The 19,693-nt window shown below is 46.7% G+C and overlaps 1 protein-coding gene across 1 annotated transcript in view; it reads right to left on the bottom strand.

The window, feature by feature from the left end:
• LOC146200197 (diuretic hormone receptor-like) overlaps positions 1-19,693 on the bottom strand; it is a 235,591-nt gene that overhangs the window by 9,142 nt on the left and 206,756 nt on the right. Inside the window, exon 11 of the mRNA XM_084595418.1 lies at positions 14,366-14,451. Coding sequence (XP_084451544.1) covers positions 14,366-14,451 — 86 coding nt within the window. The remainder of the gene's footprint in view (positions 1-14,365; positions 14,452-19,693) is intronic.

The raw sequence follows: 19,693 nt of genomic DNA, 5'->3' as shown, positions 1-19,693 counted from the left end.
AGTTATTTAATCAGCGAGGCTACTTATCGCCAAACATGGCCAGCTAACGCCCCAAAGCTAAAAACGGATTGTTCGTGAAGCGTTTCTTAAACTCACGCGTAGCAGACTCAAACTCGTCGACTCTCATCTCTTGTTCTGCCAGTCGTTGAGCCACAATGTCGCCGCCTCGGTTCACCACACGTTCTGCTTCTTCTCTGCATACGTCTTTCTTTTTTTAGCAAGCCGTTCTTCCTCCGGTTCGGTGGCTCTTCTACACGGCGCTTTCTTCTGTGGTAATTATACCGCTCTGCACTACTCATACACGATTCTTCGGCATTCAGAGAGTCCATGAAACTACTCTCGCTCACTGAACTTGTAGAACGCAGCCGGGCTCACCATTCTGCGGCATAGGCGCGTTGCTTAGCCGAACGCTCTTGCCGTTGTCAGATAGGAAGGGGACTTGGCACCCGAGGGTGCCGCGTCCCAGGATCGCACATAATCCATCAGCCCATCATCATTCATCCGACGCCCCCGGCAAGGCCCCCTCCCCCTCCAAGAATGAGGGGGAGAGTTTTTTGTTTTGGGGCGAAGGTCCTACCCGGACAAGGGCCGCAACGCGCCAGGAAGGCGGTTACGGTCACGGGGCATCTGCCCCCTCCTCTGACGAGGAGCTCAGTTCCACGCAGTCGCATTGGCCTGGAAAGGCCCCACCACATAACACACATGGCGCAACAATCACGCCTTCGGTCGCGTACAGCGGCGACGGAGATCGTTCATTGCGCCGCTTCGCCTGAGTGGCGCTCTTGCCTTTCTCCATCTGTCTCCTCGGCACGGCGCCGGCGTTTGCGCTCAGCACGCCACTCCAGTTAAGCCTTGTACAACTCCTCTGACATCAGTAAGCGGAGCGCGCCTGCGGCCCCCTATTTATCCTCTCCTAGCGAGCGCCCTCAAGCGGCGGACCGAGGATGCCGTCACGTGGTAGCCGCCGCGCCGAGCGAAGGAACGACTACGGCCGAAGAAACGAGTTGGGCCCCTGCTCTGTTGTTGTTGTTGTTGTTACGAACTTTATTTTTCCACCGATGTAGGAGGCCCCCTACTCCCCGCCCCCGGCACGCAGGCCTATGGGACGGAGGCCGGGGCCTCCGCGACTAAAGACAGGCGAAGTGACAGTGTTTCTTCGCGGCTTCAGCCGCCAGGCGGACAGCTTGCTGCTGGTTGGCGGGGGACTCGCTCCGCAGTAGCAGTTCCCAGGCTTCTCTACTGTTTATGTTTTCCTTGGCGCCAGGGGAATCAAGGCATTGCCAGATTATGTGATCAAGAGTACCCCTTTCTCCGCAGGTTTCGCATCTATCGTCCGCCTTTTCCTCCACTTGCGTGTGGAAAAGCCAGACGGGACTTGGGAAATTCCCAGCTTGCAGGCGCCGCCAAGCGACGGCCTCCTTGTTAGTTAGCGTTCGGTCCGGTGGTGGCAGGGACCTTCTGCTAAGTCTGTAGTGTTCTAAAATTTCCTTATAAGTTTGCAGCCTCTCGTCCATCCCATCGCAATCAGGCGGCTCTACGGCTGCCCGGAAGTAGAGAGCTCGGGCTAGCTCGTGCGCCGCCTCGTTGCCGGGGACGGACTCGTGCGCGGGGGTCCAAATAATTCGAATCTTTCTTTCAAGTTTTCTTTTCTCTAAAATTTTGGCTGCCTCCGTCGAGACCCTCCCTTTTCCAAAGTTCCAGACAGCTGTTTTGCTGTCACTAATAACTATGCTGGCTTCCGTTCCAACGCAAGCGAGCGCTATTGCAACTTCTTCAGCCGTGTCTACATTTCGGCTTCTAACGGACGCGGCGGCGGCGGGCACGCCGCGGCCGTTGACGACCACAGCCACCGCCGCCCCCGACTTCCCGCTAGCCGCGTCCACGTAGGCGACCTCCCCCGGCTTCATTTTCCCCGCTTTCTTTGCGAGCGTCTCGGCCCTCTTTTGTCTCCTCTCCTTGTTGTACGTAGGGTGCATGTTTTTAGGTAGGGGGGGCACTATTATATATTCGCGACACTCTCGTGGAATGTCTACTTTGTGGCTTGTTCCTCTATCTGACTGCAGTCCCACCCAGCCGAGGATGGTTCTGCCCGTGGTGGTTCTGCTTAATCTTTCTAGTTGCGCCATACGCACAGCCTCCGCTAGTTCCGTCCAATTGTTGTGCACCCCCATTTCGAGGAGGCGTTCAGTCGAGGTCGAGATGGGTAGTCCCAGAGCCCTCTTCGCGCATCGTCTGATGAGTGCGTCTATTCTCTGCTTTTCGTCTGATCTAATGTTTAGGAATGGTGTGGCGTAACATATGCGGCTAGTGATGTAAGCCTGCATTAGTTTCAGGAGGCTTCGTTCCTTAAGGCCCCGACCCTTTAGTGCGATTCTCCTGAACAGACCCGTGACTTGCGTGGCGTACGCGTTCAGTTTCTTTACCGTTGTATCGTTGTACCCATCTGCTTGTAGAAACAGCCCCAAGATCCTAATTTGTTCGACTTTTGGCACTATTTGGCCGTCTACTGTTACGCTGATGTTTATCTGGCGTTTACACCTGAGCGCCTTCGGGTTGTATATAAACAGTTCCGATTTTTGTGGAGAGCACGAGAGGCCCCTTTCGGCCGCGTAGGACACGACGGTGTCCGCCGCCGCTTGCAAGCGCTCCTCGATGCTCGCGTCACTCCCCTGGGTAGCCCACAGGTTGACGTCGTCCGCGTACATACTGAATTTCAAGTTTTCCACTTTCCTCAGTTCTGCCGGGAGGTTTCGCATGGCAACATTAAAGAGGAACGGGGACAGCACCGAACCCTGTGGCGTACCCCTGCTTCCTAGTTTGACGGTGGAGGATTCAATGTCCTGAAACTTTATCTTTATCGTTCTACCCGACAGGAAGTCTTTTACGTAGTCGTACGTTTTCTTTCCGACCCCCAATTCTTGGAGACCAGAAAGAATTGCCGCGTGTTTTACGTTATCGAACGCCTTTGTCAGGTCTAGACCTAGTAGTACCCTCGCGTCCCTGGTTTCGCTTTCTATGATATCGTGTCTCAAGCGGAGCATTACGTCCTGCTCTCCTCTGGTCGTGACGTCACGCTATCACGTGGTAGCGAAGGAGAGACCTTCACCGACGGCAGAAAAGTGCTAGCAGTATTGCTTTCGCAATAAAAAGAAGTAGAAATAGACGCTGGCCCCGCAGTGATGGCGAATGGTTAAGGCGGCCGACAGCTGAAAGTACTCCATTACCTGACCTCTGGAGGCGGCTGCGTTTCGATGGAGACGAAACGAGATGCGACATGTGCACTGCGATGTCAAAGCATGTTATAGATCCCCAGCTGGTCAGGGTTACTTTGAAGCCACGCACTTCAGCACCTCTTTTATCATTTTCTGTTTTCCCTCACGCCTTCCTCCTTTCCCCCACGGCGCGATTGAGGTGTTTACGAAAAAAGTGCAACAGACACTGCGCAAAGCAGCTAAAAGCGTTTTTAGGTGCGTTCCATCCTGAGCATTCGCTTTGCTTTACACAAAATAGTATTTCACTTCTGCGAGAATACCTACGAGTAAACAAGAGCTGGTGTTGTTGCAACTGAAGAAGGAAAAAAATTATCGTCGATAACGTTACTTCCTAATGCGAAATTTGAGCGCAGCTCATCAGCTGTTTCACCTTTTTAGATAGATTGAGGCAGAGATTTCGAGCAAGACGTTTGTACAATTACAAACTACTGTTTTATATTTGACACATATTCCTTCAAGAAACACTCCGCTGACAGTTCTTGACTGTCGTGAGGGAAGATTTGCGGACGGAGAAATGGAGTGCAATTAAGGTATATGGAGGTTGCGGGAGGTAGCGCGTGGGCCCATTGGAACGTTGTGCGGCGAAGACTAATGCCACAAGCTGCAGACAAGAAGAAAGAACCTTCGCAAATATCTTAAATCCACGTTTCAAAAGCATATCGGATGGTACCTTTATACACTTTTCAACCGTCATGCGTCCGTGCTTTTCGGGATTAGTATTTTGCGACTAGAAGAGAAAGCAGCGACTGACTGATGCCGCTGACGCCGTTAGTAAGTCAAGACAACGTGACTGCGTTTTGGCTTGGGATGCACGCATCGTGATCTGCTGATAGTGAGCCGGCGCTGATTGATTGAATTATAGGAAGAGAAGGGCGCGGTAACTGTCTCACTTGTTTTCTGTGGACACCTCAACCGCGCCGTAAGGGAAGGGAGGAAGGTGGGAGTGAAAGTGGAAAGAGAGAAAGAGGAGCCGTAGTGGAGGGCTATGGAGTAATTTCGACCACCTGGGGATCTTTAACGTGCGCTGACATCGCACAGCACACGACGCCTCTTCGTTTCGCCTCCATCGAAACGCAGCCGCCGAGGTCGGGTTCGAACCCGGGTACTCCGGCACAGCAGTCGGGCGTCTTACCACTGCACCACCCCGGCGGGGCAGGCGCTTTATTTACACCGTCACCGCCACACAGGAAGAGGGGTGGGAGCGTACACGCGCGGCAAAAGGTGTGGTAGGATTGCGTGCTGCAATCGGGGAACCCGCGCGGTCGCCGCCACGGAGGAAGAGGGGGTGGGGGGAGAGTGTGAATGAGCGTGTGCTGTACCAACTGCGGAACTGGTTACGAGGGACAACGGCGATGGCGACGACGACGCGAAACCCTTTAATCGGCGCCAAAGAGCATAATTCCGAAACGATGCCATTCGGGACATATTTTGAAAAGCGAAGTTTTTTTTTTTTTTTAACGTGGTGAACTAGCTGTATAGCAAACTACATCAAAATATGATGCTCTTCTCAGTGAGCGTGTGAGTTCTCGGTTACTACGCATGTTACCCTGCAGTTCGATGTGGGCGCGCACATTATTCATGAATTATTTTTTTCAGTGTGTACGATGTGTGGCCACGACTTCCACTTGAGCTCTGAAGCGCGTCTTTCCTAATTGGTTCACAGGAATGGAAAGGCGCAGCATCTGTCGCACTTGTTTCTGTGGGCGCTTGAATCGAGCCGTAAGGGAAGAAGATGGGAGTAAAAATGGGGCTGGTCACAAGAACAACGGCGGCATCGACGCCGACGGCGACGACGACGCGAAATCCAGGAACGGCGCCAAAGAGCAGCGCATTAAGAGAAAATGCACGGGCCTGCTACTGGCTGTGTAGCTGAGCCACCTCCGCTGCCTCGTGCAGACAGAAGAGGAAATAGCGAAGGAAGAAAACAGTAAGAGAAAGACGCGCTCCGCAACAGCCGTCGTCCACCACCGAAGCAGTGGCGGGTGCAATGCCGGCCTCCAACAAATACGATGATAGGCTAGCCCCCGCCTCAAGCGGCGGTGACCTACCTGTCCCAGCCCTATCAGGGCCAGGATCAGCCACCCTTCACCACCTTCCCTCCCCCTCCGCTGCCTCATGCGGACAGAAGAAACACGGGCGTCGGCCCCGCCGGGGTGGTGCAGTGGTAAGACGCCCGACTGCTGTGCCGGAGTACCCGGGTTCGAACCCGACCTCGGCGGCTGCGTTTCGATGGAGGCGAAAGGAAGAGGCGTCCGTGTGCTGTGCGATGTCAGCGCACGTTAAAGATCCCCAGATGGTCGAAATTACTCCGTAGCCCTCCACTATGGTTCCTCTTTCTCTCTTTCCACTTTCATTCCCACCTTCCTCCCTTCCCTTACGGCGCGGTTGCGGTGTCCACAGTAAACAAGTTTATTTATTTATTTATTTATTTCAGTACCCTCAGGGCCCGAGGGCATTACAGAGGGGAGTGGGGTACAAAAAAAGAAAAAAAAAAAGGAAAAGCACAGCAATTGGTATTAAAACAAATTTGAACAGTAGTATGGTTGAAACACATAAGCAAGTTACAGCAAAATAAGAATACAAATTATTAGCTATTGACATAGACGTATGAGCGAATTGTATAAGCACACAAAATATACCAGGTGAGCAAAACAAACAATTTTACTAGCAGGCAGGAAACAAAGTTGCTGAAATATACCATCATACATGTAATCAGCAGCACGATTCGGGGGGGAAAAGAGGAAAAAAATGTTTATAAAAACAGCAGATGAACTGAAAACAATAAACAAATGGCAGTGTGGGAGAATTCAATGCTCTATGTTAACATCAGATTAGCTAAAGCAGATTTAAACGCAGAATGGTCACTCACTTCAACAACCGATGGGGGAAGGCGATTCCAATGTGCCGATGTGCTGGGGATGAATGAGTTGTAGAAGTGATTTGTTTGGCACGAAGGAATACCAACCTTATGACGGTGATCGATCCGAGCAGACATGTAGCAAGGAGGCGTAACGAATTTTCTCTTAAGGATGGGGTTATTATAGTAGATGTTATGAAATAGACAAAGACGGAATATATTTCTACGTTGAGACAGTAGTGGCAGTGATAAGCTTGATTTCATAGCAGTGACACTAGAATTACTATGATAGTCAGATAGAATGAAACGGGCCGCAGGGTTCAGAATAGATTCGAGTTCATAGATTAGTGTCTCTTGATAAGGGTCCCAGATGGATGAAGCATACTCCAGTTTACTACGAACCAACGATTTGTAAAGGAGCAATTTTACGGAACTGGAGGAAAGACTAAAGTTACGACGTATGTAGCCTAGCATGCGAATAGCGTTGTGATCTATATGAGCCTTCCAGTTAAGATTATGGGAAATAAATACACCTAAATATTTATAACAAGGCACAGACTCAAGGCTACTACTATTAAGAAGGTATGAGGGTAATAAAGTGTTATGACGAGAGACACGCATATACTTGCATTTGTTAATATTTATTTAGTTCCATGTTCCACCTGTTAGTCCATTCAAGGGCATGATTAATATCGGATTGAAGGAGAGCAACGTCAGAATCACAGTTAATTTCACGGTATATGACACAGTCATCCGCGAAAAGATTTATTGTTGAGCACAAGTTATCAGGTAAGTCATTGATATATATAGTGAGACAGTTACCTCGCCTTTCCCTTCCTATAAATAAAATAATAAAATAATAAATAAATAAAGACGGGTTTCGTATCACCGCCGGGGTGGTGCAGTGGTAAGACGCCCGACTACTGTGCCGGAGTACCCGGGTTCGAACCCGACCTCGGCGGCTGCGTTTCGATGGAGGCGAAACGAAGAGGCGTCCGAGTGCTGTGCGATGTCAGCGCACGTTAAACATCCCCAGGTGGTCGAAATTACTCCGTAGGCCTCCACTAAGGCTCCTCTTCCACTTTCAATCGCAATTTCCTTCCTTCCCTTACGATGCGGTTGAGGTGTCCACAGAAAAATAAGTGAGACAGTTACCGCGTCTTTCCCTTCTTCTAAATCAATCGAAAAAAAAAACAGGGGCGTCGCAACAGCCGTCGTCCACCCCCGAAACGGCAGTGGGTGCAATGACGGCCTATAACATATAAAAATATGGTGTCAAGCTAGCCCCCGCCGCTAGCGTCAGTTACATACCATTCCCAGCCCTGTAGGGCCAGGAGCAGCCCCTGGTAATAGAATCGTGCCCATTTAGGCAGAATCATAACTGCTGTTAGAACATGGCCTCCGAGATCACCTCCACGCGTACGCATGCGCGCGGGAGTGATCCTCGAGGCCATGGCTATTTGAATCTGTTATGATTCTGGCTAAATGACACGAGATGCTAGCATTCGCAAACTCTGAATTCCGTTTAAGCCTCTAAATAGCACCTTTCCATGCGGGAAATTTATTACTTTTATATGAAGAATTATTGTTGCTGTGCTGCCATTATAAGGTCTTTTTTAATAATTTAATGTCCATCTCATCTATACTCTAATTTCCTAATGACTGCCGAGTTTTCGACAGAACCAAGTCAATGATTTCTATGTATAGGGCTCCTTATATTCTGAGCATTTTTCTATCGTCTGGTTTCGGGTATGGATTTGATCGATAGCAGACTACGCTTTCTGAAAACCTACTTGATTATTTGGTTGATTGAAGTCTAAGGCTGGCCTCATTGTATGAGAGAATACCAAATTATCTGGTTCGTAACGTATAGTAAGCCGACTGTTAAGTTTCAAGCTTGCCTATTTTTCAAGGAACTTATGTCTATTCAGGATAAAAAACGGTGCTTGTAGAGCAGCGTGACATAGAAACATCGGTAGATCGGCAGATTTGAACGAACAATTACTGTGTACATAGCAAGACTGAAAACCTATTTTGTGCCTCTTTGCATGTTTTTTACCGTAACATAAAGGCACTCGGTCGCTGCTGGGTCAACGTGATCGCGCTCCTTCTGCTTGCGCTCGCCGGCAGGACCATGACTTAGTTGATAAATAAAAAGCAAATGCTGCAATTATTTGGAGTCATGAAGCTTGCAGTTCTCTCTATGAGCGTTCTGACGCCATTTAACGTCCGTTTTTAGGCCGCAGTTCTTTGGCGCCGATTCATGGGATTCGAGGCGTCGGTGTTTTCCCTCGTCACGAGCTACACTTTTAACTCCCAACTTCCTTCCTTTACGGCGAGATTCAGGTGTCCACCGAATCAGGTGTGACGGACACTGCGCCTTTCCATTATACCCATCTCCACTTTTCCTTCCTTCCTTCCTTCCTTCCTTCCTTCCTTCCTTCCTTCCTTCCTTCCTTCCTTCCTTCCTTCCTTCCTTCCTTCCTTCCTTTCTTCCTTCCTTCCTTCCTTCCTTCCTCCCTCCCTCCCTCCCTCTTTCCCTCCCTCCCTTAGTGCATAATTCAAGTGCCCACAGAAGCAATGCGACAGATACTGAGCCTTTCCATTCCTGTGAACCAATTCTGAAAGGCACACTTGGTTGGTTCAGCGGAAGGGAAAGGCGCAGTATCTGTCACACTTGCTATGCGGACACCTGAACCACGCCGTAAGGGAAGGGATGAAGGTTGGAGTGAAAGTGGAAAGAGAGAAAGGGGAGCCGTAGTGGAGGGCTACGGAGTAATCTCGACCACCTGGGGATCTTTAACGTGCGCTGACATCGCACAGCACACGGACGCCACTTCGTTTCGCCTCCATCAAAACGAAAAAGCACGCTTCAGAGCTCATATACGGCTTCCAAAGGCACGCTTCAGAGCTCATATGGAAGACGTATCCCCACATGGTACCCACTGCTAAGGTAATTCATGAATAATTCGAGCGCCCACACCGAAGTGCAGAGTAACATGTGCAGTATCCGAGAATTCACACACTCAGAGAAAAGCATCCTATTCTGATGTGTTTTCAGTACGGACCAACACCATGTTTACAAGGAAAGGGGGCGCTCGTGACGTCGCAGCCGACTGGGGTATAGTGCTATAGATTTTTCTAGAGCACTATAACTGGGATTTAGCGCCCATAGGAATACATTGAACCGAAATATTTGTAAGCAGTTTTTTATTCTCACGAGACACCTATGATGTCCTTATTCTGTGCAGAGTAACCGTGAACATCGTAGAGCAGATCGTGAAAGTATGAAATCACATGACCGAGGCGAAGTATTTTTAAAACACCGCGAAACGTATGAGAATTCGAGTTGGGAGGGCGACCCATAAAAACACAGGTAAACGCATCTTACCGCAACATTTTTCTTGTTTCGCAGAGCACCAGAAGTGGTGGCCGGTCATTAAACATTGGCCAGCGCTTTGAAAGAGTATGCTGACCTTTGCGGAGGCGGTCTACTTTTAAAACTCCCCGAATAATCTATGTTGTGAATCCAGACATCATCAAAATGCTCATGCCCCGCCGGGGTGGCGCAGTGGTTTCGGTATATATGTATATATGTTTCGGAGGTATATGGAGCTCCAGGATGGCGGGTTATTACTGCGACCCAGACGTGCGACCGGCCCGCATGTACTTTAAGGAGAATGTGCACAGATTCGTGCAAGTGGTGAGATCACAATCATGTAACCCCGATTTGCTACCCAGGATGGAAAATTTGAGCCTGCTCAAAGAATTTTAAACAAGACAAGGCCTGTCAAGCAGCTCTGGCAGGTTGCTGGTGTCAAGATGGAATGAAGTTTTTTTTTGTGTGTGTGTGCAGTGTTTGTCAAAGCATGGCAATAAAGAAAAAGGTTTCGGCGCTCGACTACTGTGCCCAAGGATGCGGTATCGAATCCCGGCCTCGGCGACAGCTTTTCGATGGAGGCGAAAAGCAAGGCGCCCGTGTGCTGTGCGATGTCAGTGCATGTTAAAGAACCCCAGGTGGTCGAAATTTCCGGAGTTCTCCACTACGGAATCCCTAATAGCCTGCGTCGCTTTGGGACGTTAGACCCCACAAACCAAACCAAACCAAAATGCTCTTGTAGCGAATCGCGTAGGTTTGTTTACAGTCTGATATGCTGCCGCATTGAGTAAATTAGCTTGATAATACTGTCCCTCAAGTGATATATCCTAGACAGAATTACATTTAAAAGCCAGTTGTGAAACGCCGTACGACAATATGGACCGAACGAGAGTCGCGCATTGCAGCAGACGACAGCGCAGCTGGCGATGCCCACCGCGGCCGCCTCCAGCTCTAGAGCGTTTGCTGACAGCGCCGGTGGGGCATGGCCGTCTGCAACTGTGCACGATCAGTTTATCGTGCTGTGAACGGTCCCGCAAGTCGCCAGACTTGCAGTATCTGCAAGTAAATGTAGTGTGCCATGCAACATGACGTCGGGGTGTGATACAAGACGTTCACCAAAAAATGAGAAAGGTTCAACACCGCTGAACCGAGTAAAGTGTTGCGGTAAGTTGTGTTTATATGTGTTTCTATGGGTTGCCCTCCCAACTCGCACACGCATATTCGCGGTTTTTTAAAAATACTTCGCCACCCTAATGGGATTTCATACTTTCGTGATCTGTTCTAGGATGTTCATGGTTGCTCTGTACCGAATAACGAGATCATAGGTGCGCCGTGAAATTTGAAAATTGTTTTGAAATTTTTCAGGTGCATGTATTCCTACTGGCGCTAAGCCTAGTTTTAGCACCAACCGGTCCATCCTGGCGACAGAAGCGCAAACGCATCGCGTTACGTCACAGATCGGTGTTGGTCCATATACAGCTGGCTAGATAGTCCGGATCTCTAGCCGATCGTCCCTTGGGTTTCAAAGAAGGCCTTGCCCGGTTCAAGCCCACCCTCATTCTCCTTTAAAACATATATTGCTAGAAAATTGATGAGACACTTTATAACTTTTGCTACCACGTTTCAAAGTCAATTTAAGATATTTGCGAAGGGTTTTTCCTCTCGTCTGCAGCTCGTGGCATTAGTTTCTTAGCAGCGCCACGTTTCTTGGGGTCCATGCGCTGCCTCCGGCAACCTCCCTGTATAATTTAATTGCTCTCTTCATTTCTCTGACCACAAAGCTTCCTTCATGACAGTCAAAAAATGTTAGTGGTATGTTTCTTGAAGAAATATGTTTGAAAAATAAAAGTTTTCTGTATTAGTACATACCTGCCTTGCTCGAGATCTTTCCCCACAATCTATCGAAAAAGGTAAAACAGCTGACAAGCTGCGCTGAAATTTCGCATCAGGAATTAACGTAATCGTCGGCAAATTTTATTTTTCTATTTCTTTGAATAACTGTTTATGGTAGTTTTATTAAGGCGAAAGCCTTTAATGCCTCATAGTTGTCAACAGAAGGCTGTCAGTAGAGTTGTCACGCTTTCGAGAGCGAGAGATGGGAATAAATTATTATACCTCGTCTCAGCCGGGAAACGAACATCCATCTATTTAACCCACAGCCCAGCGCTTTGCCAACTGCTCCGTGCCCCGGATTGTGCAACACCCTTCATAATATCCCTTACCTACTGTGAGAATGATAGTGGGATTCCGCGTGACAGAAACTGTGCCTTTCCTTTCCTCTAAACAAATTGAAGAACGCCGCTAAACTTTGATGCGTTAAAAGGCTGATTGTGTTCAACAAGGGGGCGAGCGAAGTACCGTCGCGACAAATCATGACGTCACCAGGCGATTCATAGATATACGAAGCTGACCCGGCCGGGCGTCCGATCCAAGCGTCCGTGCGGCGCCTTGCATTTGCCGCTTCCTGGTATGCGCACCACACAGCAAACAGGAGAAGACCCAGATGTCTAGGAGGCTTTAGTGCAGTGGACTTCAGTGGCGTTTGAAATTGATTTATTGGACAGAAAAAGCGCAGTATCTGTTACAATACTGCGCGGACTGATTGATTGATTGATTTATAGAAAGCAAAAGGCGCGGTAACTGTCTCGCTTCTTTTCTGTGGACACCTTAACCACGTCACAAGGGAAGGGAGGAAAGTGGGAGATAAAGTGGAAAGAGAGAAAGAGAGCCGTAGTGGAGGGCTACGGAGTAATTTCGACCATCTAGGGATCTTTAACATGCGCTGACACTGCACAGCACACGGACGTTTCTTCGTTTCGCCTCCATCGAAACGCAGCCGCCGAGGTCGGGTTCGAACCCGGGAACTCCAGCACAGTAGTCGGACGTCTTACCACTGCACCACCCCACACTCCGCGGACACATGTACCACGCCGTAAAGGAAGGGAGGAAGGTGGGAGTGATAAAAGAGAGGGAGATAGAGGAGCAGTAGTGGAGGGCTACGATCCACAGCACTACAATGACTTTCACCTCATCGCACTTTTGTGGTCTAAAGTGCCTTCTAAAATTATTAAGCAACGAGCAACAGCTTCAAGAACCGTGAAGACGAAGCTGTTATTGTGGCTGTAGAAAGAAGGAAACGAAAATGCACGGGCCTACTACTGGCTCTGTGGCTGACCCACCTCCTCTGCCTCGTGCGACAGAAGAGAAGATAGAGAAGAAAGGAAAAGAAGAGGGAGAGAAGGACGCGCGCCGCAACAACAGCCATCGTCCCCCACCAAAGCAGTGGCGGGTGCAATGACGGCCTACAACAGATACAATTCAGTGGCTGGCTAGGCACCGCCGCAAGCGGCGTTGACCTACCGTCCCAGTCCCGTAGAGCTAGGAACTGCGACCCTTCACCACCTGCGTTAAAGATCTACATGTGGTCAAAATTACTCCGGAGCCCTCAACTCCGCACCCCTTTATCTCTTTCCACTTTTCCTGCCACCTTCCTCCCTTCTGTTACGGCTTGGGTCAGGCGTCCACAGAACAGCCCCGCAGGGGTAGTGCAGTGTTAAGACGCCCGACTACTGCGCCGGAGTAGTCGGGCGTCTTATACAGAACTTATACAGACCGAACTTATACAGACCGACAAACACCGCATAACACACTGCAAACACAAACGACTGGTCAATGCAAATGAAGCAGTTATGGTTTGCCTGGCTATATATTCCTCAACTCTTCGTGCAGCAGTGTTTTATGATGTTCCGCACCATTCTCAACCTAGAGAAAGTTCACCAATCAGCACCGCTGCCAGTACATGCAGTTAGTCCCGAAAGCAAACATATGCGGTAGCATTGGCAAATGCAGTGTAGCAAGCGTGTCAGCAATGCAAGGCAAGCTACTTTTAATTTTATAGAAGGCCTTGTTCCCTGCACGGTCCTGTCCGTGGAACGCGGGAAACCCGTGCAGTTCCCACTGATTAGTGCAGCCATGTTATTTTACATTTCATCAGTAACGAAATCCAGCCACTTGCCTTGCCGTTTTACGGTTAGCGGCACGGGCCACGGCCCATGACGGAGGGGACTGCCTGGACGTTTTGGAAACAAATAAGAGCACAAAGTTGAAAAAAGGGCACTGACCCCTACGGAAAACAGTTTCGTGTTTTACATTCCTCAGCAGAAAGCTTGATCCAGACCCGTTTTAAAGGTTCCACGAAATACGACGAGATCGTTACTCCATCGCTTGTGTGAGCCTTCGATTATGTTGTGATCAATTCTATCCAAGCTTCCTTGATTGGGGTTCCGGTTCTCAGACTACCTAAAACCTTCCCGCGATGCAAAGTAAATGTAAAGTAAAAAGGTTTGGAAGAACCCCGCCATCGTGCGATCGAGAAATGTCATCGAAGTGTACTTAGTGTGTAACGACTGCGAGATTCCACGCAGACAAAGGCTGTATTCTGCTATGCAAAATGCGGGAAACGGTGTGCCCTGCCACGAAAATGTTACCAGTGCTCATCAGCGCCGTCAGTATGCGAGAAATAATTTCGATGCGAAATTCACGCCTGGTTTCAAAAAGAACTGAGCACATTCTAGAGGACCAGTGTCTTGCAGCAGTGTTACGACGGTATGTTTCACGCAGATGCTCCTTATCTGTCTAAGGTTTACGGAAAACAGCTGATGCGAAATATTGTAGTTTCCATACGAAGTTCAGTAGGCAAGGTACTGGGTTTGGTTGGGTTCTTGTTGGGTTGGAAGAAAACGTGCCGGAATTCAGTGAGATAACAGTGTTTTTATGCCTCTAGAGTGCGCAATCACATGAAACTCACAAGCAACAGCGTCAGTGTTACTTCAACACAACAGACACCTGGTCACTAACCTGTACTGACGAGACTCGACGGTGTTCGCTGCTCGCAGTTTCGTAATGAGCACCCACATGATCTCGGCCAAGAAGAACATGTTCGTCTGGAAGAAAATACGCCATGGAATTGTGATGAAATGTACGTATCTGCTCAACTGCATCATCGTTCTTAGAGAACTCGAGGAGAGCATTCCCTTTCAAATTATGCCACCCCTAGTAAGCTACTCCAATGCGCTGCGTAAATCGCTTACATGAAATTAAAGCTGGAGACACCATCTATACCAAGATGCGAACAAGCAGTTACTCAAAGGTGGTCACTGTTCCCCGGATTTAAACTTTTATTGATTATTGACGACTAATCTACAATCTTTCACGAGGGCCGGAACCGTTTTCCTCTTGCACTTTGGACTACAAATTCTAAAAGGAAGCATAAGCAAAAGAATTTGGCTTTCCTGCGATTGCTATCAATAATACAGCGACACCAGAGGGGAACTGAACTGCAGGGCATGAAGTGGGGAATGAATAAGCGGCGGCACACTCACTGCCTGGTAAAATTTAATAAACTACCTTCTTTTTCAATAGCCTGCATAGCTCAAAGTGATGCACTGTACACTGCAAACAACAAATAGAATAGGGAACAGAGAACTCCCCACATATATTGGACAACTTTGGTTAAAAGGCTATTCAAGTAATCATTGCAACTAAATTGATTTATGAAAAAAGGACATTTGCTGCAGTGATCATTACGTTTTCGCGTCCTCTAGCCTATCTCCTCTCTTATCATTTTAGTTCGGTTTCAACCGTATGAAAAGGGGCATGTCTTCAATTCCTTTCAGTCAACGAATCCGATTATTTGTGTGCTGAAATGTACTACACTTGTCCGCGACTTCCTTCTCCGTTCATACACCGACGTTGTATTAGATATCCAGCGCCTACCTCGTCTTGTACTGTTTGTCCTGGCCATTCTGGTTTTATTAGCCTAAAGGACTATGATCTTCAAATGATTAGCAGAATTTATCACAGCATCACTGTCTGGAGGAAAAACCACAAGCTTAGATTGAAGGGACAGAGACTTAGATAGCGATAGTGAAGCTTATATAAAAAGCAGCAAACAAACCGCATGCTGAAAAAAGTCTACTTGTTTGCATATTTTTATATCAAAATTCAGGAAAAATATTTTTCTAGTGTACTTGAATTTCCCTGATGAACTTACAAATTTTGTTGGAAACCAGCGCTAAGCGCCGTAAGAAAAAGGGTAATATACTGTATGTTCCGTGTTATTTCATTTGCTTCAGTTGTAGTCAAACATTTATAATATTAGGACGCAGTACACAGTAAGAATGCTGCAGGTGTAAGTTACACAGTTGCCGATGACACAAGGAGCTCTTAGTAGTAAGTTCATAAAGCAAAAGCATAATTATACATTTCGCAGTGGTGTAAAATATTCCTTCAAGGCATGACTACAACATTAAAGAGCATTAAAGGTATTTACGAAAACAATCATAAGGTAAAAAATAAACAGAGTATGCAGATAAAGGCAGCAAGAGAAGTTACTAAATAAAATATGCACCGGAGCTCAATACTATGGGTGGCTCTAAATATAGATAAAAATAATGTGAACAGTGTTGTTATTTCGTTTTAATATACGGTTCCCTAAAATTCACGTGATGTCCGAATATATAACACAACTGGCGGAAATGTGCAGTATTTTAGCCCAAAGCATGCATGCTTTTCCTTAGTGGAGCGCAGAGCGATGATACTGTGGGACATTATGATGGAGTTGAATTCTGTTTTTTTTTTTTTTTTTTTTCTAGAGGATAACGTCGCGCAGAATAGCTCGGGATATTGATATATTTAATTCACAAAAATCTTTCATTCATAGTGCGGACTAAAGTAAGTCCCAAATAATGTGTTTTCGTCTTGGCTTAGTGTAGAAGGCACATATCCTTTTATAGGGCATTTGAATCGTGCTCAGCAGCCACTCAAAGCTGTTTTCTTTCGAGAAGCATGTTTTGAATTTTATTTTAAAATATTTTTTTTGCGGAGGGGCCTTAACTACAAGGTTAAATTAGCAGAGCTAACGCAATTAAAAACATCGGACAATTTAAGTTTTGCGATTTCCTATTGACAAATGCCACGTTGAAAACAGTGTTGTCGGGCAAAGACACCATGGTCGCCTTACCTTCTGTAGCATTTCATTCTACACGGAGTGTCTAGCAAACTCATTGATATTATCTCGGACTGAAAGGATTTGAGTGTGCTTTCCCGACATACTGGGCAGGAACACATTGTTGATAATAATATAAATCATGATTCAGTAAGCATTATGAGCTTAAAAAACTGTAGTGTTGTTTAAATCTTACTAGCTCCCCAAAATTCCTTTTATACCGTCTTGCGCATTCATGATTTCGCCTTCGTTTTCTCCTCTCGTCTGTTTTTGTATTTTGAGGAAATAGAAAAAGCCCCCAAACATTACTAGTTATATTTGGGTGCATACAAAATATGTATACGCTGAGAATTCAAAGGTATTTAGGTTGTTATAGTACAAGCTGTGAAAGAGACATCGATGAACTCTACACAGATGAGCTATATAATATACAGCAAGGAGGACTTATTGCCGAGAAAATAGGACAGCCCCCAGCACACGCGTGTAAGCGTAGCGATTCATATCCCTTCAAAGGGAGACGGCGGTTACTTTAGAGCAACTAACTGTCAATTCAACCGAATGGATCTTCAGATAAGCAATATTGCTATCTCATCTTGCAGAGCATTTCAATGAATGCAGCGACGTCCTTTTCTCCGGTAAACATGCTGTTCTCATACCATCCAAAGTTTCAACATTACAAAGCCTATGGATGTGGCCTAATTGCATGGTGCTTTGGGAGGATAAATCAAGATTAATAAAATATATACTGTTCTCAATCGCGTTTTTTCGCAGCTGAAATAAAACAGCAGGAACTAAAGTTTCTATTCTTAAAACATTTATTCTTAGCAACAACGAAGTAACGAATCGAAAAAGGGTCCCGCACAGTAGGGTTATAAGCCAATTTTTGTATACTTGGCCTTCGGTATTTTGTAATCGAACAGTTTAACGGTGATATTTGCGGACCGCAGGAAAGTGCCATAAAATCGTAGCTTTTTCCTTCATTGGTTTTACAGGAGACTAGAATGCTCTATTTCTTAAGCAGCCGAAAAAAACTAAAAAGGTCCTAATTTTTTTAAATAGTGTTGCTCTTACAGACCTTAATAATCAAACGATCAATTTACTTCAAAATATTATCATCTTTTTAAGTTTGGTTGCTCAAAGCGTAAAGCGTAAGCTTTGAGCAAAAAATATAATAACGAGGCTTGTGTACGAAACTGATGACTTTTGTACTGAAAGTAGAACTGTGCGCAGGTGGTTGTAGTTCGCAACGTTTATAAATTATTGTCAATAGCAAATTTCTCATTAATAATCTCGATAACTTTCGTAATGCCTACCTTTCTGCGAATTCCACTTGCCAGAGAGCAACAGCACATTACAGATACTTTCAAAAATAAAAGATTTAGTGTTCAAATAGTATTCGGTATAATAAGAGTCAGCGCAGCGAAAAACGTCTATATTAAGCCTTCTTGATAGCAATCTAGGGTCAGGTGTATCCGACAGCATACGACACGTGCATTGTAATTACGTTCGCTTCAACTGAATTCTATTTCTCCTCTTGTTCTTACTCAACAGCGAATGGAGAAAGAAACGCTTGAGCGTGAGGACAAACCGCATGAGATTAAAGACCTCCCTCGCTACTTTCTTATTATGTCTCGCTCAACAACCGACAACAAATCCAAAGAGGCAAGACGTTGAATACGTTATGTGCTTCTGCTTGAGCGCTCCTGCCTGTCACAATCAGAGACTTCCGAGTTTGAGCAAAGGGCGAAAGGCGCTTTCTTCTTAACGTGGCCTAACAGAAAACGGCGTTTCTGCAATGCCGAATCCTGGAAGCTGCACCACATTGGTACAGTGCAGATGAAGGGTTGTATTCCCACATTTGTATAATATGCGTTGTTTTAAATGAAGGAATAATAACTTGATAACTTTCACACAGCTCTGGTATACGCCCATAACGAAAATTATACATCACTCAATCAGATTTCGTAGCTCAAAGAAACTAACATTTTCAAAGTGCAATGTTCCAATCAAAACCAACTCCTGCCCGGGCTAGTCTCTCCACCTTGGATAAGGCGGCCGAAGCTTTTTGAACAGAACGAGCTGTCTCGATTATTTTAAATGAATAGAACGTCAAAATACTGGGCTGGGGTATTAATAGCCTGGCAAATTCATCAATAACATATATTGGAAACGGTGCTAGTAGAGTGTATGAGAATGAGGCAGTAATCACGCATTTGAATCCGCACTGTTAGCGCCATTTCTACAGGTGCTTTCTACGAGTTATATATTTGAAAAGCAATTATTATCGGCGTGATGTATCCTGGAGAACAAGATAATAAATAAAAGGGCATGGCGTTGAAAAACTTAATCAAGCGCCACCAAACACTCACAAAAAGCTCTTTGTGCTGCTTTCGTACAAATTTTCAAACTGTTTAAGGAAGTTTGTGGCCACTACATATGGTAAATAGCATGGACACCAATGCAACACGTATCAAAGGAAGAAATTGCGGAAGGCTGCAAAATGGTAAATGGGCAGCGTAGGTTGAGAGTACGGAATTAGTCCCCGGTAGAATTTGCCGATGTGCTGAGCCGCTGATTTTCTGTGTACTTCTTGAGTGGTGAGAGTAAAACGACGGACGAGAAGAAAAAACGTAGAGTGCGCGAAGCGGTGACTGAGCCCTGAATCCATTCCTACGTTAGGTAGCCACTTCATTTTAGGCAGTCATGTGAGGCACTCGTCCTTCACATCATGCTCGGGAAGCGTTCAGGAAAATAACATGCACCGACACCATGTCATCTTTTTCAGAAGCTCTAATGGAAACCCCTTCGGCAAAGGGGAGGGAAAAGCTTACGCAGTGCTGTCCACAAAGTAGCACAGCTGAGAATTCAACGGAAGCGATCCTTGGGTTCCAAGAACAAGCCCATCTTCAAAAATCTTGAAAAGATGTCGGCAGATTTGGCAGGACTTATCAGAGCAATGCCACACAATCTGCAATACAACTGAAAGCGCACGCTGGTAGTGCATAAAGCAGCACTGGTATCAGAGAAAGCAATTCGCGTCTTAATGCCCCTAGCACAAGAGGCGAATACGTGCCGACTGTTTCGATTTGCTTCGTCTGCATTTTCTTCCACAAAATAATAGCAGCTGTGTCTATCTCTCCCGAAGAAATCTTTAGAATTAGGAAAGCAACGGCGCTCAA

The sequence above is a fragment of the Amblyomma maculatum genome, chromosome 2 (assembly GCF_055883805.1).
Source record: "Amblyomma maculatum isolate TAMU_Amacu chromosome 2, ASM5588380v1, whole genome shotgun sequence".
NCBI lineage: Eukaryota > Metazoa > Arthropoda > Arachnida > Ixodida > Ixodidae > Amblyomma > Amblyomma maculatum.
Note: the sequence above shows the minus strand (reverse complement) of the source record. Positions and strands in the feature narration are given on the sequence as shown.